At 31.2% G+C, this 24,996-nt stretch overlaps 1 protein-coding gene across 1 annotated transcript in view; it reads right to left on the reverse strand.

The window, feature by feature from the left end:
- Positions 1-3,675: 3,675 nt before the first annotated feature.
- The window catches only part of dedd (death effector domain containing), a 28,506-nt gene continuing 7,185 nt past the window's right edge, over positions 3,676-24,996 (reverse strand). Inside the window, exons 3-5 of the mRNA XM_061973573.2 lie at positions 17,641-17,745; positions 12,605-12,709; positions 3,676-6,857 (exon numbers count right to left, since the gene is read on the reverse strand). Coding sequence (XP_061829557.1) covers positions 6,454-6,857; positions 12,605-12,709; positions 17,641-17,745 — 614 coding nt within the window. The 3' untranslated portion in view covers positions 3,676-6,453. The remainder of the gene's footprint in view (positions 6,858-12,604; positions 12,710-17,640; positions 17,746-24,996) is intronic.

A 24,996-nucleotide genomic window follows, 5' to 3' on the forward strand; every position in this document is an offset into this window, starting at 1 on the left:
TAATTTAACAAGTTAAATATTTCATAAAATAAATCACTATATGATGAAATAATTAAATCAATAAAGATTGAAATAAATGTACTCTTACTATAAATAAATGAAAGAAAACACATTTATGTATTTAATTTAATGTAATAAATAATTTACTAATAAAAATTGTAAATAATTTAACAAGTTAAATATTTCATAAAGTAAATCACTATATGATGAAATAATTAAATCAATAAAGATTGAAATAAATGTACTCTTACTATAAATAAATGAAAACACATTTATGTATTTAATTTAATGTAATAAATAATTTACTAATAAAAATTGTAAATAATTTAACAAGTTAAATATTTCATAAAATAACTCACTATATGATGAAATAATTAAATCAATAAAGATTGAAATAAATGTACTCTTACTATAAATAAATGAAAGAAAACACATTTATGTATTTAATTTAATGTAATAAATAATTTACTAATAAAAATTGTAAATAATTTAACAAGTTAAATATTTCATAAAATAAATCACTATATGATGAAATAATTAAATCAATAAAGATTGAAATAAATGTACTCTTCCTATAAATAAATGAAAGACAACACATTTATGTATTTAATTTAATGTAACAAATAATTTACTAATAAAAATTGTAAATAATTTAACAAGTTAAATATTTCATAAAATAAATCACTATATGATGAAATAATTAAATCAATAAAGATTGAAATAAATGTACTCTTACTATAAATAAATGAAAGAAAACACATTTATGTATTTAATTTAATGTAATAAATAATTTACTAATAAAAATTGTAAATAATTTAACAAGTTAAATATTTCATAAAATAAATCACTATATGATGAAGTAATTAAATCAAAGATTGAAATAAATGTACTCTTACTATAAATAAATGAAAGACAACACATTTATGTATTTAATTTAATGTAACAAATAATTTACTAATAAAAATTGTAAATAATTTAACAAGTTAATTATTTCATAAAATAAATCACTATATGATGAAATAATTAAATCAATAAAGATTGAAATAAATGTACTCTTACTATAAATAAATGAAAGAAAACACATTTATGTATTTAATTTAATGTAATAAATAATTTAACAAGTTAAATATTTCATAAAATAAATCACTATATGATGAAATAATTAAATCAATAAAGATTGAAATAAATGTACTCTTACTATAAATAAATGAAAGAAAACACATTTATGTATTTAATTTAATGTAGTAAATAATTTACTAATAACAATTGTAAATAATTTAACAAGTTAAATATTTCATAAAATAAATCACTATATGATGAAATAATTAAATCAATAAAGATTGAAATAAATGTACTCTTACTATAAATAAATGAAAGAAAACACATTTATGTATTTAATTTAATGTAATAAATAATTTACTAATAAAAATTGTAAATAATTTAACAAGTTAAATATTTCATAAAATAAATCACTATATGATGAAATAATTAAATCAATAAAGATTGAAATAAATGTACTCTTACTATAAATAAATGAAAGACAACACATTTATGTATTTAATTTAATGTAATAAATAATTTACTAATAAAAATTGTAAATAATTTAACAAGTTAAATATTTCATAAAATAAATCACTATATGAAATAATTAAATCAATAAAGATTGAAATAAATGTACTCTTACTATAAATAAATGAAAGAAAACACATTTATGTATTTAATTTAATGTAATAAATAATTTACTAATAAAAATTGTAAATAATTTAACAAGTTAAATATTTCATGAAATAAATCACTATATGATGAAATAGTTAAATCAATAAAGATTGAAATAAATGTACTCTTACTATAAATAAATGAAAGACAACACATTTATGCATTTAATTTAATGTAACAAATAATTTACTAATAAAAATTGTAAATAATTTAACAAGTTAAATATTTCATAAAATAAATCACTATATGATGAAATAATTAAATCAATAAAGATTGAAATAAATGTACTCTTACTATAAATAAATGAAAACACATTTATGTATTTAATTTAATGTAACAAATAATTTACTAATAAAAATTGTAAATAATTTAACAAGTTAAATATTTCATAAAATAAATCACTATATGATGAAATAATTAAATCAATAAAGATTGAAATAAATGTACTCTTACTATAAATAAATGAAAGAAAACACATTTATGTATTTAATTTAATGTAACAAATAATTTACTAATAAAAATTGTAAATAATTTAACAAGTTAATTATTTCATGAAATAAATCACTATATGATGAAATAATTAAATCAATAAAGATTGAAATAAATGTACTCTTACTATAAATAAATGAAAGAAAACACATTTATGTATTTAATTTAATGTAATAAATAATTTACTAATAAAAAATTGTAAATAATTTAACAAGTTAAATATTTCATAAAATAAATCACTATATGATGAAATAATTAAATCAATAAAGATTGAAATAAATGTACTCTTACTATAAATAAATGAAAGACAACACATTTATGTATTTAATTTAATGTAACAAATAATTTACTAATAAAAATTGTAAATAATTTAACAAGTTAATTATTTCATGAAATAAATCACTATATGATGAAATAATTAAATCAATAAAGATTGAAATAAATGTACTCTTACTATAAATAAATGAAAGACAACACATTTATGTATTTAATTTAATGTAATAAATAATTTACTAATAAAAATTGTAAATAATTTAACAAGTTAATTATTTCATGAAATAAATCACTATATGATGAAATAATTAAATCAATAAAGATTGAAATAAATGTACTCTTACTATAAATAAATGAAAGAAAACACATTTATGTATTTAATTTAATGTAATAAATAATTTACTAATAACAATTGTAAATAATTTAACAAGTTAAAATATTTCATAAATTAAATCAATAAAGATTGAAATAAATGTACTCTTACTATAAATAAATGAAAGAAAACACATTTATGTATTTAATTTAATGTAATAAATAATGTACTAATAAAAATTGTAAATAATTTAACAAGTTAAATATTTTATGAAATAAATCACTATATGATGAAATAATTAAATCAAAGATTGAAATAAATGTACTCTTACTATAAATAAATGAAAGAAAACACATTTATGTATTTAATTTAATGTAACAAATTTACTAATACAAATTGTAAATAATTTAACAAGTTAAATATTTCATAAAATAAATCACTATATGATGAAATAATTAAATCAATAAAGATTGAAATAAATGTACTCTTACTATAAATAAATGAAAGACAACACATTTATGTATTTAATTTAATGTAACAAATAATTTACTAATAAAAATTGTAAATAATTTAACAAGTTAAATATTTCATAAAATAAATCACTATATGATGAAATAATTAAATCAATAAAGATTGAAATAAATGTACTCTTACTATAAATAAATGAAAGAAAACACATGTATGTATTTAATTTAATGTAATAAATAATTTACTAATAAAAATTGTAAATAATTTAACAAGTTAAATATTTCATAAAATAAATCACTATATGATGAAATAATTAAATCAATAAAGATTGAAATAAATGTACTCTTACATTAAATAAATGAAAGACAACACATTTATGGATTTAATTACAATTATGACTCAAGGACACATTTAAGTAATTAAGATTTATTCAATTACCAAAGTCGGTACCATCCCTAACTTCCAGTCCGTTCTCATCACTGCAGGGCAACTTCCTCCAGTCTTCCTTCTCACTCGAAGTTCTCTCTTTCTTTTTACAGGATGGAGAACAACAAAGTATTCTTTTTCATCCAAAAAAAAAAAGGCAGAGTGTGTTCTCAAGGACGACACATTTAATGAAACCACCATCCATCCTTTATTCCGCTACACTTTTCTGGTACCCACTTTCGTCCGGTGTGAAGGAACCTTTTTTTTTGCCAGTTGTGACCAATCAATTCAAACAATAACATGGACTTGTTAAAAAACGGCAAAAACATAAAAAAAAGGTAGAAGAGCGTCGGCAGACTAATAAACTGTCAAATTAGGTCAATAATGGTCAGTTTTGCATGGTGAACATGATTATTAGTATTCTTACTGGAGATAAGGCTGCTTGGAACTAAACGTTGTAAAAGACTGACAAACTGCTCATAAACACGCAAAATAAGTGTAGTGAGGCTAGAGCTGGGCAATAAAAGGATATCAATACACATTGTCATCGATAAAAAAATGCCTTCCGTAAAACATTTGATCATTTTTTTTGTCCCCTTCTTGGCGGGAAGAAAAGGTGAAGTACGGAAGCAAGGTTGGTTGCACGAACAAAAGGCACTCGCTCTCTTGGCGACCGAGCAACACGGGAAGTGGGAGGGGACGACAGCCAATCGGTATCAACGATCAAGTTTGGTTGACTCTTTGCATGGAGTGAGAAGAGGAAGTCAAAATGAAGAAATTGTGGACAAAAGAGGAAAAGTCACCTGGTCAGTATGGAATTTTTTTTTTCCAAAGTCAGACCAATGTGGTGTGTACATGATGCAAGGCAAGAGCGCTAATACCACACCCCCTTAGCTCACCCTTTAGAGCACAGCTGTGACTTCCTGCCACGCAACCTGCAGAAAATAGTCCTTCTCTGTTTACATTTTGCACTATTTTCTTACATGTTCCTTATTTTTAAGAGCTTCTTGTTAAGTGTTCAATGTGATTTGACTATTTTGTTGACAGGCTAACCTCCTCCAACCTCTTCTCCGCCGCTCTCAGTCTGTGGAACGCTCTCCCTGACCACCTGAGGGCACCGCAGACTGTGAATGCTTTTAAAAAAGGCTTAAAAACCCTTCTTTTTTTAAAAAAAGCCTTTTTTTTTTTTAGATATATGTTTGCTAGTTCTAGCTACCGTATTTTCCGCACTATTAGCCGCACCTAAAAACCACAAATTTTCTCAAAAGCTGACAGTGCGCCTTATAACCCGGTGCGCTTTATATATGGATAAATATTAAGATTCATTTTCATAAAGTTTCGGTCTCGTAACTACGGTAAACAGCCGCCATCTTTTTTCCCGGTAGAACAGGAAGCGCTTCTTCTTCTACGCAAGCAACCGCCAAGGTAAGCACCCGCCCCCATAGAACAGGAAGCGCTTCTTCTTCTACTGTAAGCAACCACCCGCCCGCGTAGAAGAAGAAAAAGCGCGCGGATATTACCGTACGTTTCATTTCCTTTGTGTGTTTACATCTGTAAAGACCACAAAATAGCTCCTACTAAACGACAGGGATCCGGTTCATGAAAAGACGCAATCTCTCCATCCGCACACGGATTACTATTTCACAGCAACTGATATTCCTGTGAACCGCACTGTGGATACAACGGGAGCACGTACGGTGAATATTCGCACCACAGGGAATGAGAAGTCATCCTTCACTGTGGTTCTAGCTTGCCATGCTAATGGCCAGAAACTTCCACCCATGGTGATATTCAAAAGGAAGACCTTGCCAAAAGAGACCTTTCCAGCCGGCGTCATCATAAAAGCTAACTCGAAGGGATGGATGAAGAAAAGATGAGCGAGTGGTTAAGGTAAGTTTAAGTTTACGCGAAGAGGCCGGGTGGCTTTTTTCACGCAGCTTCGTCCATGTTGATATACGACTCCATGCGCGCCCACATCACGCTGGTTTTAATATATTATTAAAGTTTGACTGACCTATTTGACTGTTTTTTTGACATTCCTTTAGCGCAGTTAGATGCGGCTTACAACACGGAGCGGCTTATAGGTGGACAAAGTTTTGAAATATGCCGTTCATTGAAGGCGCGGCTTATAACCCAGGGCGCCTTATGGTGCGGAAAATACGGTATTAGGATGTTCTAGCTTTTATTTATTTTTTTACTATTTATTTCACTTGTTGGGGGTAGGTATTTGTGGTTCTAGCGTTGTTGTTTTGTTAAATGCACTGTAGCAATTTGAGATTGTTTGCTCAATGTAAAGTGCTTTTACAAATAAAATCTATTATTATTGTTGTTTTCCTTGCTTGTGTTGACATTTCCTTTCTGCCTCGATAGCGCAGAGGAAGTTACATTTCAAATAAAATATATTTTTTCTCCCGCTCCTTACTTTCCATAGGTCATAAAAATATCAATAATGATCCAGTTTGCAGCCGTATCGCCCAGCCTTAAGTACTCGAGGGTGTTTTTACGGAACGGAACGTACTTGACTTGAAAAAATAAATTATCTGGAAAAAAAAACAACAACTAAAAAAGTGAATACATGGACAGCTTGAGGCCGTTTGCTCCTGTGGTCAAAAAGTGCGTGGATTAAAAGGGGAAAAAAAGCCTCTCCTTGATGACGCCAACACAGTCCTGGCCGCCTTGCATGCTATACTCTGACTCTTCCACGGCAGACACAAACATCTCATGTGCAACATCTCTTTCCCTCAGTTTGTACTCCTTCCTGGAGGGGACTACGACACGCAGTCTTTACTGCCTCCCGGGGGGTCCCCGCTGGCCACTAAGTTACAAAGAAGTCTGCGCCGGCCCGCCTGGTAGTCCTCCTCGTCCACGTTGACCAACAGTTTGATGGCCTCGTGGCCCACGGCCTGCTTGAGGGAGTCCGTGATGAAGACTCCCTTCAGGGCCTCCAGCAGCGAGCCGTTGATGTAGTCCCTCCAGAAAGCGTCCAGGTAGGTGAGCTCGGAGAACTTGATGTCGCAGATGATGGAGCCCAGGTCCCGGGACTTGAGGATGGTGTTGGCCTGGTTGAAGCGCTCAAACTGCCGCTCCACCGCTTCCTGCTTGTTGGAGAAGATGTTGCCCTGCAGGGCAGAGTCGTGCTGGCAGTATTCTGCACGCACGCGCAGGCGGATGTCTGAGGAGCAAAGTGGCCGCCATTATTCTTGGGACAAAAGTCATTCTTTCAACAGGTGAGGAATATTACAGTTAAACACACACACACACACACACACACACACACACACACACACACACACACACACACATATATATATAAGTTAAAGTAGCAATGATTGTCTCACACACACACACACACACACACACACACACACACACACACACACACACACACACACACACACATATATATAAGTTAAAGTAGCAATGATTGTCTCACACACACACACACACACACACACACACACACACACACACACACATATATATAAGTTAAAGTAGCAATGATTGTCTCACACACACACACACACACACACACACACACACACACACACACACACACACACACACACATATATATATAAGTTAAAGTAGCAATGATTGTCTCACACACACACACACACACACACACACACACACACACACACACACACACACACACACACACACACACACACACACATATATATATATAAGTTAAAGTAGCAATGATTGTCACACACACACACACACACACACACACACACACACACACACACATATATATATATATAAGTTAAAGTAGCAATGATTGTCTCACACACACACACACACACACACACACACACACACACACACACACACACACACACACACACACACACACACACACACACACACACACACACACACACACACACATATATAAGTTAAAGTAGCAATGATTGTCACCCACACACACACACACACACACACATATATATAAGTTAAAGTAGCAATGATTGTCTCACACACACACACGCACACGCACACACACACACACACATGAACACACACACACACACACACATATATAAGTTAAAGTAGCAATGATTGTCACTCACACACACACACACACACATATATATATAAGTTAAAGTAGCAATGATTGTCACACACACACACACACACACACACACACACACACACACACACACACACACACACACACATATATAAGTTAAAGTAGCAATGATTGTCACTCACACACACACGCACACGCACACACACACATAAGTTAAAGTAGCAATGATTGTCACTCACACACACACACACACACACACGTTAAAGTACCAATGATTGTCTCACACACATACACACGCACACACACACACACACACACACACACACACACACACACACACACACACACACACACACACACACACACACACACACACACACACACACACACACACACACACACACACACACACACACACACACACACAGAGGTGTGGCAAAGTGATTCTCTGCATGTGACCCATCACCCTTGATCACCCTCTGTTTCACTTTTTATCTACCCAGTTTTACCTTCTATTTAACTTGCTTTACCTTATTTTACATTTTAATTACCTTATTTAACATTTTATTTAGCTTATTTTACCTTGTGTCTTCTTTTACCTTCTATTTAACTTATTAATAACTTTCACCGTTTATTTAACTTGTTTTAACTTATTTTACATTTGAATTACTTATTTTAGTTTTTATTTATCTTTTATTTTTACCTTCTATTTTACTAGTTTTACATTTTATTTAGCTTATTTTGCCTTTTATGTGTCTTCTTTTGCCTTCTATTTAACTTATTTACTTTCTTTTACTTTAAATTAACTTGTTTTACCTTCTTTTATATTTTAATTACTTATTTTAGTTTTTATTTATCTTTTGTTTCACCTTCTATTCAACTTGTAATTTTTTTTACCCCTCATTTAACTTATTTAACTATCTATTGACCCTTTTTTTTTTTTACATTCTTTTACTTTTCATTTACCTTCTGTTTAACTTTATCTACCCTGTTTTACCTTCTATTTAACTTGCTTTACCTTATTTTACATTTTAATTACCTTATTTAACATTTTAATTACCTTATTTAACATTTTATTTAGCTTATTTTACCTTGTATGTGTCTTCTTTTACCTTCTATTTAACTTATTAACTTTCACCTTTTATTTAACTTGTTTTAACTTATTTTACATTTTAATTACTTATTTTAGTTTATAATTATCTTTTGTTTTTACCTTCTGTTTTACTAGTTTTACCTTGGTTTATATTTTATTTAGCCTTTCATGTGTCTTCTTTTGCCTTCTATTTAACTTATTTCCTTTCTTTTACTTTAAATTAACTTGTTTTACCTTCTTTTATATTTTAATTACTTATTTTAGTTTTTATTTATCTTTTCTTTCACCTTCTATTCAACTTGTAATTTTTTTTACCCCTTATTTAACTTATTTAACTATCTATTGACCCTTTTTTTTTTTTTTACATTCTTTTACTTTTCATTTACCTTCTGTTTAACTTTATCTACCCTGTTTTACCTTCTATTTAACTTGCTTTACCTTATTTTACATTTTAATTACCTTATTTAACATTTTAATTACCTTATTTAACATTTTATTTAGCTTATTTTACCTTGTATGTGTCTTCTTTTACCTTCTATTTAACTTATTAACTTTCACCTTTTATTTAACTTGTTTTAACTTATTTTACATTTTAATTACTTATTTTGGTTTTTATTTATCTTTTATTTTTACCTTCTATTTTACTAGTTTTACCTTGGTTTACATTTCATTTAGCTTATTTTGCCTTCTATTTAACTTATTTCCTTTCTTTTACTTTAAATTAACTTGTTTTACCTTCTTTTATATTTTAATTACTTATTTTAGTTTTTATTTATCTTTTCTTTCACCTTCTATTCAACTTGTAATTTTTTTTACCCCTTATTTAACTTATTTAACTATCTATTGACCCTTTTTTTTTTTTTTACATTCTTTTACTTTTCATTTACCTTCTGTTTAACTTTATCTACCCAGTTTTACCTTCTATTTAACTTGCTTTACCTTATTTTACATTTTAATTACCTTATTTAACATTTTATTTAGCTAATTTTACCTTGTATGTGTCTTCTTTTACCTTCTATTTAACTTGTTAACTTTCACCTTTTATTTAACTTGTTTGAACTTATTTTACATTTTAATTACTTATTTTGGTTTTTATTTATCTTTTATTTTTACCTTCTATTTTACTAGTTTTACCTTGGTTTACATTTTATTTAGCCTTTTATGTGTCTTCTTTTGCCTTCTATTTAACTTATTTCCTTTCTTTTACTTTAAATTAACTTGTTTTACCTTCTTTTATATTTTAATTACTTATTTTAGTTTTTATTTATCTTTTCTTTCACCTTCTATTCAACTTGTAATTTTTTTTTACCCCTTATTTAACTATCTATTGACCCTTCTTTTTTTTTTTTTACATTCTTTTACTTTTCATTTACCTTCTGTTTCACTTTTTATCTACCCTGTTTTACCTTCTATTTAACTTGCTTTACCTTATTTTACATTTTAATTACCTTATTTAACATTTTATTTAGCTTATTTTACCTTGTATGTGTCTTCTTTTACCTTCTATTTAACTTATTAACTTTCACCTTTTATTTAACTTGTTTTAACTTATTTTACATTTTAATTACTTATTTTAGTTTTTATTTATCTTTTGTTTGTACCTTCTATTTTACTAGTTTTACCTTGGTTTACATTTTATTTAGCTTATTTTGCCTTCTATTTAACTTATTTCCTTTCTTTTACTTTAAATTAACTTGTTTTACCTTCTTTTATATTTTAATTACTTATTTTAGTTTTTATGTATCTTTTCTTTCACCTTCTATTCAACTTGTAATTTTTTTTTACCCCTTATTTAACTATCTATTGACCCTTTTTTTTTTACATTCTTTTACTTTTCATTTACCTTCTGTTTAACTTTATCTACCCTGTTTTACCTTCTATTTAACTTGCTTTACCTTATTTTACATTATAATGACCTTATTTAACATTTTATTTAGCTTATTTTACCTTGTATGTGTCTTCTTTTACCTTCTATTTAACTTATTAACTTTCACCTTTTATTTAACTTGTCTTAACTTATTTTACATTTGAATTACTTATTTTGGTTTTTATTTATCTTTTATTTTTACCTTCTATTTGACTAGTTTTACATTTTATTTAGCTTATTTTGCCTTTTATGTGTCTTCTTTTGCCTTCTATTTAACTTATTTCCTTTCTTTTACTTTAAATTAACTTGTTTTACCTTCTTTTATATTTTAATTACTTATTTTAGTTTTTATTTATCTTTTCTTTCACCTTCTATTCAACTTGTAATTTTTTTTACCCCTTATTTAACTTATTTAACTATCTATTGACCCTTTTTTTTTTACATTCTTTTACTTTTCATTTACCTTCTGTTTAACTTTATCTACCCAGTTTTACCTTCTATTTAACTTGCTTTACCTTATTTTACATTTTAATGACCTTATTTAACATTTTATTTAGCTTATTTTACCTTGTATGTGTCTTCTTTTACCTTCTATTTAACTTATTAACTTTCACCTTTTATTTAACTTGTTTTAACTTATTTTACATTTTAATTACTTACTTTAGTTTTTATTTATCTTTTATTTTTACCTTCTATTTTACTAGTTTTACATTTTATTTAGCTTATTTTGCCTTTTATGTGTCTTCTTTTGCCTTCTATTTAACTCATTTCCTTTCTTTTACTTTAAATTAACTTGTTTTACCTTCTTTTATATTTTAATTACTTATTTTCTTTCACCTTCTATTCAACTTGTAATTTTTTTTTACCCCTTATTTAACTTATTTAACTATCTATTGACCCTTCTTTTTTTTTTTTTTTACATTCTTTTACTTTTCATTTACCTTCTGTTTCACTTTTTATCTACCCTGTTTTACCTTCTATTTAACTTGCTTTACCTTATTTTACATTTTAATTACCTTATTTAACATTTTATTTAGCTTATTTTACCTTGTATGTGTCTTCTTTTACCTTCTATTTAACTTATTAACTTTCACCTTTTATTTAACTTGTTTTAACTTATTTTACATTTTAATTACTTATTTTAGTTTTTATTTATCTTTTATTTGTACCTTCTATTTTACTAGTTTTACCTTGGTTTACATTTTATTTAGCTTATTTTGCCTTCTATTTAACTTATTTCCTTTCTTTTACTTTAAATTAACTTGTTTTACCTTCTTTTATATTTTAATTACTTATTTTAGTTTTTATTTATCTTTTCTTTCACCTTCTATTCAACTTGTAATTTTTTTTTACCCCTTATTTAACTTATTTAACTATCTATTGACCCTTTTTTTTTTTTACATTCTTTTACTTTTCATTTACCCTTTATCTATCCTGCTTTACCTTCTATTTAACTTATTGACCTCCTTCTACATTTTATCTACCTTATTGTACTTTTTATTAAACTTGCTTTAAATGTTATTTACCTAATTTTACCTTGAATTAACCTTCTATTTAACTTTTTAATAAACCTTTCACTTTGAATTTACCTACTTTAACCTTTTATTTACTTATTTACCTTCTTTTACCTTATTTTTGCCTTCTATTGAACTTGTTTTACCTTCTTTTAACTTTTATTTAACATATTATACCTTGTATTTACTTGTATTAAATCATTGTACCTCTTTTACCTTAAAAGTCTTATGATATTAGTAGACGTGAGATGGCACTTAAGGATGTTTTTGACAAATGGCTGACTTGTCGGCCTTTGAGTAACATTTACGTGTCATTTTAAAGACTTGATGAAGGTTTGCAGGTGGAACAGAGGATTTGGCTTCCCTATGGGAGCAAATGTTTATCTTCTACCATCAAGCTGCTGCTTACCACACGTTTGCTTCTCCCTGAAGTCGGCGGAGGAATGGCTTCTCTTCCAGCTGCCGTTTGGTACCGGAGCTGCTGCTTTCATGCGGGACGGACCAACGTACGGACCTGCTGGCACACAGCACCTCATTTACACACTCTTCTTTACTTTGATACACCAGTACCACGGTATCACCTCCCATACCACACCACCATTGGAGATGTGAGTATTGGCTGATATTGAACCCATACAATATGTAGAATTTTCTTTTCTAACGTAGAATGTTAGAAAAGGTTTAATCGAGTGAAATGACACTAACCTGTTTATTATCAACCATGTGGTACACACGTATGCCTTCTTTAAGTAAGGGGTGCCCTTAAGACACAGTCAATGGAATGATGCGGACACGTTTGTTACTCGATTCTTTCTGCCCCTGAGACGTTGTATGTGTAATCATCTATACTTGTTTATATTGACAATTGTGCAGTACCATGTTTACCTTTCCTACATGACTAAGTGGTGCATTATTTTAGTCATGACTCATTGATCCATTAGTTTGTTGCATTATTTTAGTCATGACTCATTGATCCATTAGTTTGTTGCATTATTTTAGTCATGACTCATTGATCCATTAGTTTGTTGCATTATTTTAGTCATGACTCATTGATCCATTAGTTTGTTGCATTATTTTAGTCATGACTCATTGATCCATTAGTTTGTTGCATTATTTTAGTCATGACTCATTGATCCATTAGTTTGTTGCATTATTTTAGTCATGACTCATTGATCCATTAGTTTGGTGCATTATTTTAGTCATGACTCATTGATCCATTAGTTTGTTGCATTATTCTAGTCATGACTCATTGATCCATTAGTTTGTTGCATTATTTTAGTCATGACTCATTGATCCATTAGTTTGTTGCATTATTTTAGTCATGACTCATTGATCCATTAGTTTGTTGCATCATTTTAGTCATGACTCATTGATCCATTAGTTTGTTGCATTATTTTAGTCATGACTCATTGATCCATTAGTTTGTTCCATTAATGGAGTAATCGGGTAAAACACACTTTGTAGTATCAATGTGTATTTTAGGGGAAATAGTTGAAATACAAATTGTTTCTGCTTGCCATAACCTTCATTACCTTTTATTCACCCTTAATTAACTTTGTTTACCATCTATTGAACATGTTTTACCTCCTTTTAACTTTTATTGAACTTGTTTTACCGTCTTTTAACTTTTATTTAACTTATTCTACCTTTAATTTACCTTCAATTTACTTTAAAAAAAAATTATTTTACCTCCTTTACCTTATATTTATCTTGTTTTACATTTTATTTAGCTTATTTGACCTTTTATTTATCTTCCTTTACCTTCTATTTAACTTATTTACTTTCTTTTAACTTTTACTTAACTTGTTTCACCTTCTTTTACATTTTAAATACCGTCTTTAACTTTTTATTTATCTTTTGTTTTACCTCCTATTTAACTTGTTTTACATTTTATTTAGCTTATTCTACCTTTTATGTGTCTTCTTTTACCTTCTATTTAACTTATTAACTTTCACCTTTTACTTAACTTGTTTTAACTTATTTTACATTTTAATTACTTATTTTAGTTTTTATTTATCTTTTCTTTTACCTTCTATTTTACTAGTTTTACCTTGGTTTACATTTTATTTAGCCTATTTTACCTTTTATCTTCTTTTACCTTCTATACTTTCTTTTACCTTTAAATTAACTTGTTTTACCTTCTTTTCTATTTTAATTACTTATTTTAGTTTTTATTTATCTTTTGTTTCACCTTCTATTTAACTAGTAATTTTTTTACCGCTTATTTAACTTATTTGACTATTTATTGACCTTTTTTTTTTTTACATTCTTTTACTTTTCATTTACCTTCTGTTTAACTTTATCTACCCTGTTTTACCTTCTATTTAACTTGCTTTACCTTATTTTACATTTTATTGACCTTCTTCTATCTTTTATCTACCTTATTGTACCTTTTATTAAACTTGCTTTAAATGTTATTTACCTAATTTTACCTTGAATTAACCTTCTATTTAACTTTTTAATAAACCTTTTATTTTGAATTTACCTACTTTAACCTTTTGTTTACTTATTTACCTTTGTTTACCTTATTTTTGCCTTCTATTGAACTTGTTGTACCTTCTTTTAACTTTTATTTAACTTAATATACCTTTCATTTACCTTGTATTTACTTAAAAAAAATCATTGTACCTCTTTTACCTTCTATTGAACTTGTTGTACCTTGCTTACATTTTATTTAGCTTATTTTACCTTTTATTTGTTTTCTTTTACCTTCTATTTAACTTATTTACTTTATTTTACCTTATAATTAACTTGTTTGACCTTCTTTTACATTTTAATGACCTTATTTGACTTTTTATTTATCTTTTGTCTTACCTTCTATTTAACTTCTTTTATTTTTTATTTACCTTTTTTTTCTTTCTTTTTTTAACATTCTTTTACTTTTTATTCACCTTCTATTTAACTTTTTTATCTACCCTGGTTTACCTTCTATTTAACTTGCCTTACCTTATTTTACATTTTATTGACCTTCTACATTTTATCTCCATTATTGTACCTTTTATTAAACTTGCTTTAAAAATTTTATTTACCTAATTTTACCTTGAATTAACCTTCTATTTAACTTTTTAATAAACCTTTTACTTTGAATTTACCGACTTTAACCTTTTATTTACTTATTTACCTTCTTTTTGCCTTCTATTGAACTTGTTTTACCTTCTTTTATTTAACTTATACCTTTCATTTACCTTGTATTTACTTTTTTTTAATCATTGTACCTCTTTTACCTTCTATTGAACTTGTTGTACCTTGTTTACATTTCATTTAGCTTATTTGACCTTTTATTTGTTTTCTTTTACCTTCTATTTAACTTATATACTTTATTTTACCTTATAATTAACTTGTTTTACCTTATTTTACATTTTAATTACCTTATTTTACTTTTTATTTATCTTTTGTCTTACCTTCTATTTAACTTGTAATTTGTTTTACCCCTTATTTAACTTATTTTAGTTCTTATTTACTTTTTTTTAACATTCTTTTACTTGTTATTCACCTTCTATTTAACTTTTATTTAATCTACCCTGGTTTACCTTCTATTTTTAACTTGCTTTATCTTATTTTACATTTTATTTACCTTATTGTACCTTTTATTAAACTTGCTTTAAATGTTATTTACCTAATTTTACCTTGAATTTACCTTCTATTTAACTTTCTAATAAACATTTTACTTTGAATTTACCTTCTTTAACCTTTTATTGACTTATTTACCTTCTTTTACCTTATTTTTGCCTTCTATTGAACTTATTTTAACTTTTATTTAACTTATTATACCTTTCATTTACTTTTTTTTTAAATGTTTACCTCTTTTGCCTTCTATTGAACTTATTTTACCTTCTTTTAACTTTTATTTAACTTATTATACCTTTCATTTACTTTAAAAAAAAAAATGTTTACCTCTTTTGCCTTCTATTGAACTTGTTTTACCTTCTTTTTAACTTTTACATAACTTCTTATACCTTTCATTTACCTTCTATTTACTTTTTAAAACATAATTTTACCTCTTTTACCTTCTATTTAACTTGCCTTACCTCATTTTACATTTCATTGACCTTCTTCTACATTTTATCTCCCTTATTGAACCTTTTATTAAACTTGCTTTAAAAATTTTATTTACCTAATTTTACCTTGAATTAACCTTCTATTTAACTTTTTAATAAACCTTTTACTTTGAATTTACCGACTTTAACCTTTTATTTACTTATTTACCTTCTTTTTGCCTTCTATTGAACTTGTTTTACCTTCTTTTATTTAACTTATACCTTTCACTTACCTTGTATTTACTTTTTTTAAATCATTGTACCTCTTTTACCTTCTATTGATCTTGTTGTACCTTGTTTACATTTCATTTAGCTTATTTGACCTTTTATTTGTTTTCTTTTACCTTCTATTTAACTTATATACTTTATTTTACCTTATAATTAACTTGTTTTACCTTATTTTACATTTTAATTACCTTATTTTACTTCTCATTTATCTTTTGTCTTACCTTCTAATTAACCTGAAATTTGTTTTACCCCTTAAACTTATTTTAGTTATTATTTACCTTTTTTTTTAAACATTCTTTTACTTGTTATTCACCTTCTATTTAACTTTTTTTTAATCAACCCTGGTTTACCTTCTATTTTTAACTTGCTTTATCTTATTTTACATTTTATTGACCTTCTTCTATCTCTTATTTACCTTATTGTACCTTTTATTAAACTTGCTTTAAATGTTATTTACCTAATTTTACCTTGAATTTACCTTCTATTTAACTTTCTAATAAACATTTTACTTTGAATTTACCTTCTTTAACCTTTTATTGACTTATTTATTTACCTTCTTTTGCCTTCTATTGAACTTGTTTTACCTTCTTTTAACTTTTATTTAACTTATTATACCTTTCATTTACCTTGTATTTACTTCTTTTTTTTTTAATGTTTACCTCTTTTGCCTTCTATTGAATTTGTTTTACCTTCTTTTTAACTTTTACATAACTTCTTATACCTTTCATTTACCTTCTATTTACTTTTTAAAACATAATTTTACCTCTTTTACCTTCTATTGAACTTATTGTACCTTGGTTTACATTTTATTTAGCTTATTTTACCTTTTATTTGTCTTCTTTTACCTTCTATTAAACTTATTTACTTTATTTTACCTTATAATTAACTTTGACCTTCTTTTACATTTTAATGTGTGTGATACATGATGTATTTTACTTTTCAATGGTTAATCGACACCACAGAAAATAAATCAAAGCTATTTTTCTAATGGACTTTAATAAACGTAATGGATTAATGGTTGCAGCACGACGACTTGGAGGACATTAACTGGCTGCAGGACTGCTTATATCAGACATTTTACAATGTCCAATATTTGCCGATATCGTACCAATCTCTGATATCAACATGGGATGGGGACACTGCGTACGTGTGGTCAGGATGAAAAGAGAAGTAGACTTGCCTGTCATCCTGTGAGGCACACTTTCCCTGCTCTTCATGGCTCCTCTTGGTGAGATGTAGCGCACCGACGTCTCCTCCAGGTACTTGTCCACAGGATCTGGGCACACTGGCGCACACAAGTCATGTGAGAACACTATTTACATTCATGTAAGAAGAGTATGTCAGGAACTAAAGAAGGACATGTTGTCACTACTGCCCTCTGCTGCTTCCTGCCCAGCATTACAGCTGCCGTCTCTACTAGCTGACATTCAACAGTATCATTATGCGCTGATGAAATGATATTTAACACTTTTTACAAACTCAGGGAATTAGTACCTGGACAGAGTCAATAGTACTTTTTGCCTATGTTTATTTATTTCACACTATTGACTAAAGCTGGGGCAAAAAACTAAAAGTATTTGTCCACCTGCCTTGACTCACATATGAACTTGAAGTGTCATCCCATTCCTAACCCATAGGGTTCAATATGACCTTTTGCAGCTATTACAGCTTCACCTCTTCTGGGAAGGCTGTCCACAAGGTTGCGGAGTGTGTTCATAGGAATTTTCCACCATTCTTCCAGAAGCGCATTGGTGAGGTCACACACTGATGTGCCAGGCTCTCAGTCTCCAGGGTTTCCCACACATTCATTTATTTGTGGCGGCCCGCCACGATAGAATTACGTCCGCCACAAATGGATTTTTCGGCTTTTGACTCGCTCTACCGCTCATAAAAGCAATGAGACTCTGTCTGTGAATGGAGCTTGTAGTTACAACACCGGTGCAGTAGGTGGCGGTAGCTTACTATGCATTGTAACTCGCCAATAGCAATTCATTCACCTGGTGCGCCAGAAGAAGAAGAAGAAGAAGAAGAAGAAGAAGAAGAAGAAGAAGAAGAAGAAGAGGACGGAACGGACCGACCGGATGAAAATACGAGGGTAAGACGTCTTGGCGTTTCACCGACGTGAGCAGCCTGACGCTGCTTTATTAACATCGCCGCTGTTTGCTCGGGGGGCGGGGCAGACGCACGTAGTAACAGTCAGGTGTTTTCATTCGACGAGCTAACGTGTCCAGGTTATAACCCTGTTGTCAATATACACACGTGGAGACGGTGCTTCAGATATTGCATTAATACTGGAGCTAAATTGTCCACTGTCCATTGCAGCATGTGAATGCAATGAAAAGAATAAAATCTGAGCCAAGCAGCTCTTAAAAAGCTGTCCAGGTTAATGTTTTGGCCATTAAAGGCCCTTCATTTCAAGATGTCAACTGTGATTAGGCTTTAAACAGGTGGCTGACCTGTTCAGATGAGTGTAACTGCTACTGGTCAAATAATGTGAAATAGCATTTAATTTTACATGTATGCAATGCCATTTAAATGTAATTATAGATAATAATAATAATAATAAATACTGTGTAGTGTTGTAAATAGTCAACGGGAAGGATTTTAGTAAGATATAAGCCATGAGCACTGGCTCCTGCATGTGTTGAGCTGCTGCCGCTTAAGGTTAGACGGCACTGTACATAGAGCGCTTCTGTTGTTAGTAATAAATTCTAATGTTGGATGTTCACTCCTTCACACAGATGAGTATAGAAAAATATTTCCAACGGCCGAAAAGGGCTCGACTTGGAGAGGAGGTAGGCCTACAGTCCAGACCACAGGAGGTATTATCAAAACGGTGTATACCAGGGGTGTCAAACTCAAATACAGAGTGAGCCAAAATTTAAAATTGAACAAAGCCGCGGGCCAAGGTTGAACAAATTAACCTTTTAATAGGGACCCAAACAAGTTTTGCATTAAATATTGAACAAGCAAGGCTTATATAACTTTATAGTGACATGCAAACTCCATCCATCCATCCATTTTCTACCGCTTATTCCCTTTGGGGTCGCGGGGGGCGCTGGAGCCTATCTCAGCTACAATCGGGCGGAATGCAAAATTGAGTTTCAAATAATAATAATAATAATAATAAAAAAATATCAATGGCATATCAAATACAATTTGAATAAAAATTTAATGCCTCTTTTCTATTTGCAGCCTTCTGAGGTAAATATCAACATTAACTTTTTCCACAGGCTAGTAAATTTGAAAATAAAATAACAATGAGTAGGCTAAAGTTAAATTATTTAGTATGCACTAATTAAAGGGGCAGAGCTTTAAGAGACATTTTAGCTTTTATATTTTATAAGATATATTTTTTGTAAGAACCACAATTAATATATTTCAGTGAATAACTAATTGTTCAAATCTGTATATAAAAATGTACATAAAGTGTTGTAATTATATTATTTTTTTTTTTATTTATTATAAGACCGCTAATACCACACCACCTTAGCCGCGTTCACCCTTTAGAGCACAGCTGTAACTTCCAGCCACTAGGAAATAGTTAACAAGTTTCTCTATGTTTACATGTTCACACTTTTCACTATTTTCTTACACTTGATGAAGCATTTCTTACATATTCCTGATTTTGGCACCTTCATTTTAAGAGCTTATTGTTAAGCGTTCCATGTTTACATTGTTTTCCATGCTTGTGTAGACATTTCCTTTCCTATCTGCCTTAATAGCTACGGGGATCATTTAATTGCATTTAATTTATTTTTCTCCCGGTCCTTATTTTGGATAAGTCACAAAACTATCAATAATTATCGATATATCGCATACTTGCCAACCTTGAAACCTCCGATTTTGGGAGGTGGGGGGGGGGGGCGTGGTCGGGGTGGGGGCGGGGGCGTGGCTAAGAGGGGAGGAGTATATTTACAGCTAGAATTCACCAAGTCAAGTATTTCATATATATATATATATATATATATATATATATATACACACACACACACAGTATATATATATATATATATATATATATATATAATAAAATATATATATATATATATATATATATATATATATATATATATATATAGCTAGAATTCACTGAAAGTGAAGTATTTATATATTTATATGTATATATATATATATATATATATATATATATATATATATAAATATATATATATATTAGAGATGCGCGGATAGGCAATTATTTCATCCGCAACCGCATCAGAAAGTCGTCAACCATCCGCCATCCACCCGATGTAACATTTGATCAGAACCGCACCCGCCCGCCATCCGCCCGCACCCGCCCGTTGTTATATATCTAATATAGACGATGCAAGGCATTAGTGAGGTTATAAAGCTTTTGCCTGTTAAAGAAAGGAGACTGATCCAATGCAGCACAGACATTCGCGTGCCACGCTGTCACGACCCAGACGCACACCAGTGCGCAATCATATGGGAGCCGCGCTGAGCGCAACTCCAAGCGCGTCTCGCTGCCGGCTACGGCCGGGTATGGGCCCAACGCTCCAGCGCCATCCATTTTCAGGGCTAGTTGATTCGGCAGGTGGGTTGTTACACACTCCTTAGAGGGTTCCGACTTCCATGGCCACCGTCCTGCTGTCTATATCAACCAGGGTGAGCCCCACCCCTTTCGTGAGCGCACTGCGCGCGGAGTGACCCCTGTTACGCGCCCCCGGCAACAGGGGTGGCGGGCAGGTAAGCTGCGCGGGCGGAGCGCGCGGAGTGACCCCTGTTACGAGCCCCCGGCCACGGGGGTGGCGGGCAGGTAAGCTGCTTACCTGCTGCGCGTGACGCCGGCCGCGGCGAAGGCGGACGAGGCGGGGTGTCGGTGCGGTGGTGACCCTGGACGTGCGTCGGGCCCTTCTCGCGGATCGCCTCAGCTACGGCTCCCGGTGGGGCCCTCTCGGGGGAAGGGGCCTCAGTCCCGGACCCCGGCGAGGCGTCGGGGGCCTTCTCCGCTCCGTAAAAGTGTCCATCTCTTTTTTTTTTTTTTCTTCTGTTGTGGCATATGCTGCAGGTGCCTGCTCGTTTTTCGTATGTGGGTAACAACATTTAACTATGTATATATATTTCCCAATTGGTTTAACTGCCACCCGCCTGAATCTATTTAAAATCTAATTTTTTTTTATTTCAACTGCCCGACCCGACCCGCGGATAAAATCTAGTTTTTTAAAATTTCATCCGCCCGATCCGCGGATAATCCGCGGACTCCGCGGTTGTGCCCGCAAACCACGCATCTCTAATATATATATATATATATATATATATATATATATATATATATATATATATATATATATATATATATATATCAAGAGGGACAGAGACAGCGCACAGTGCATGTGGATCACATGTTACCATGGCGAGAAAACATGGAGAGACTACCAGTTATCTAGTCTCCACCAGTTGCAGAAAATGTGCCATCAGTACAACTGGACAGTGCTGTTTCAGTTCCATCATCAGGACCATCAGTGAGTCAGACACAAACTAGTCTAATCATTGAACCAGATTCAAGGGCTGCTGAGTTGCCATCATCAGAACCCAGATCACCCACAGCAAAAACCCCACCAGTGATCCGCAGGTACCCAGAAAGGTTTCGAGTACCACCAAAAAAACTGAATCTCTGAAGACAGTATACAAATCTGTGTTAAAGATGTACAAATACTGTTTGTATAATAAACATGTTATTGTTTACAAATGAGGGTTAAGAGTTCAGTACTAAAAAAAAAAAAGAATGTGAGCTGCTGCATTTTTTGGTTGGGTTGTTTATTTCTTTTGAGTAACTTCTACATTTATAAAAAGGGGAGGAATGTAATGGAGTGATCTATGTTTGTCTGTTGCCATCTCCTGGTGAATGTTGGCTATAGCGTACTGGGGTTACTTTTTGGTTGGCCAACGATTTACGTGGTGTTGTGCACCTGACGTCAAGTATGTGAGTCTGTTCTGAAGTAAAGTAAAGAGACGTACTTCATCACCTCGCCTGTTTATTACCTCCAACTCAATATATTACAACAACATTGCTCTATGCAGACTAAGGCTGCAGCTAACGATTATTTTTCTCTCGATTAATCTATAGATTATTTTTTCGATTAATCGGTTAATCTATAGATTATTTTTTCGATTAATCTATAGATTATTTTTCCTTTTACCGATTATTTTTTTTATTTAAAATGAAGATGAAAAAATAAATGTTGGCCAGTTTTTTCAAAAGGCATGACTTTTATATACAAAAAAAAAAGTATGGCCACTCAGTCAACATTGACAACAACATGACAAAATATTCTGTAACAATGTAAACATTTAAAACTTTTAACATTTAACAAAATTAAAAGTAGCTTATTTGCTTTTTAATGTGCAAATATAAAAGTAAACATCCAGTGCAAATCTTAATATTCTGCAATAGTATAAGCATTTCTAAAGTAAAAGTATTGCTTATTTTGCTTTAAAATGTGCAATAATAAAGATAAACATCCAATACAAAAAAGTGCAAAACGAAATATTCTGTAACAGTGTAAACATTTCAACAAAAGTAAAAGTATTGCTTATTTTGCTTAATAACACAACAATGATAGTATGATTAAAGTGAAAGTTAATTGTTGGTTTGTACATAGTATATGTAACTGTTAATGTTGTAAAAGGTATTTGCACAACTAATTAACGTTAGCGTTAAAGAGGAGCGCGTCTTTGTAAACACTGAACAGGCATGCCAAACGCGCCTCTCAGAGCGAAACAGTGTTTTAGTTTATGAATTTACAACGCAGATACAAATGACACATTCATGATTTTGTGTAATGATGACAATGTATACTCACGCGGACGATTGACTAGTTGATGGTGATGGCAAGAACGCTGTCGAGTGTTTTCTTTTCAAATGTTCCTTCATAGCCGTTGTGCTGCTATGATAGGCCATTTCCGCTCGACACAGTGTGCATACAACAACTGTCAAGTGTTTTGCTTTTTTCGCTGTGCTTATCCCACACTTGAAGGGATGTACCAATGCTGAATGTGGCTTCTGGATTTCACTCAAAAGACCAGACCGTAGTTACTTTTTCCTTTTATTTTCCTTTAGTTTGCAACAGTTTTTCCAACCAAGAAACAGCTTCTTTTTTCTTCTTTAGTCTTTTTAGCAGTCTTTAGCAGTGTTAATAGACTTTAGTTTCTTTAGCTGTCATTAGCTGTCTTTAGTAGCCTTTAGTAGCCTTTAGCTTCTTTAGTAGGTGAAAAACCTTTAAGGACAAAACACCACAAGATTAACATGCTGTAAAAAAATCAATCAATTATCAATCCCATAATTTACAATTATTAATTAGGCTATCAAACTCTTAACCATTAAACAAGTGCAAGAAAATGGACACATCTTTTCCCTTTAAGTTAAAACAGATTTTAAATAAATTGTCTCAACATAAATGCACCAAGATACATATAAAATACATTTAACACCAGAAACACAATAGATAAATGCAACAGAAAACCCAATAAGCAAATACATAAATACCTAACCAATTAACCACCTATTTAGATACATATTTAAAATCCATATTCAATATAAATATATTATTAATTTAGCAGTGAAACACTCAATCTTAAACGCTGTCTACTGGTAGAAAAATGCCCCTTTTTCTACGCCCTCACCAACACAGTTAAATCCAACACTTTAAATTGAGCGACTTCACCCTCCTGATGAAGCAAACTGCTCCAACATTTATCAAACGAAGCAAAGAATATCAACACTAAACAACAGTTACATAACACACTGTGTGTATTTAGCCTCCAGACTAAGCACGCTACATGCACACAACCCCCCCTCCCATCTCACCAGCGCAACAGGTGCGCCACACCCACGAAGAGAAATATTAAATCTTACATACTTTTGGCACAACTCTGGGTTATCTGTAATGAACTAAACCTTTTTCCACTCTGCGCTGGCGTCTTTTGTACTCCTTGATTTGACACAGCGGTCTAATTACCGGGCTCGCGCACCAGCAGATGAGACAGGAGTGCGCCGCGTTATACCTGCGCGCGAACGTAAACTGATCGGCTCTGATTTTATAAGCCGACTGGCCGAAATAATGCCGAATTATATACATTTGTTTATTGAAATACTCCCACACTTTTGACGACTTTTGGCGTGCTTTTTTTCCCTCGCTCGCACCGCTCGCATCATCTGCTTTGCGCTCCGCCATGACGGCAGTGTGACGTAAATATGCGACGCGTCGAAGCATAAAAACGACGTCGACGTATTTACGTAACCGATGACGTCGACTACGTCGACGCGTCGTTTCAGCCTTAATGCAGACCCTCCAGGTCCGCCTGAATTTCGGGAGAAAATTTGTCCCGGGAGGTTTTCGGGAGAGGCGCTGAATTTCGGGAGTCTCCCGGAAAATCCGGGAGGGTTGGCAAGTATGATATATCGTGATACAGTTTTCAGCCTTATCGCCCAGCCCTAATGACACCGCCATCGTGTGTTGTCGTCTGATTAACATTGTGATCCGATAAATGATCTCACAAGAGAGAGTAACCA

This window comes from Nerophis lumbriciformis, linkage group LG01 (genome assembly GCF_033978685.3).
Source record: "Nerophis lumbriciformis linkage group LG01, RoL_Nlum_v2.1, whole genome shotgun sequence".
Classification (NCBI taxonomy): Eukaryota; Metazoa; Chordata; class Actinopteri; order Syngnathiformes; family Syngnathidae; genus Nerophis; species Nerophis lumbriciformis.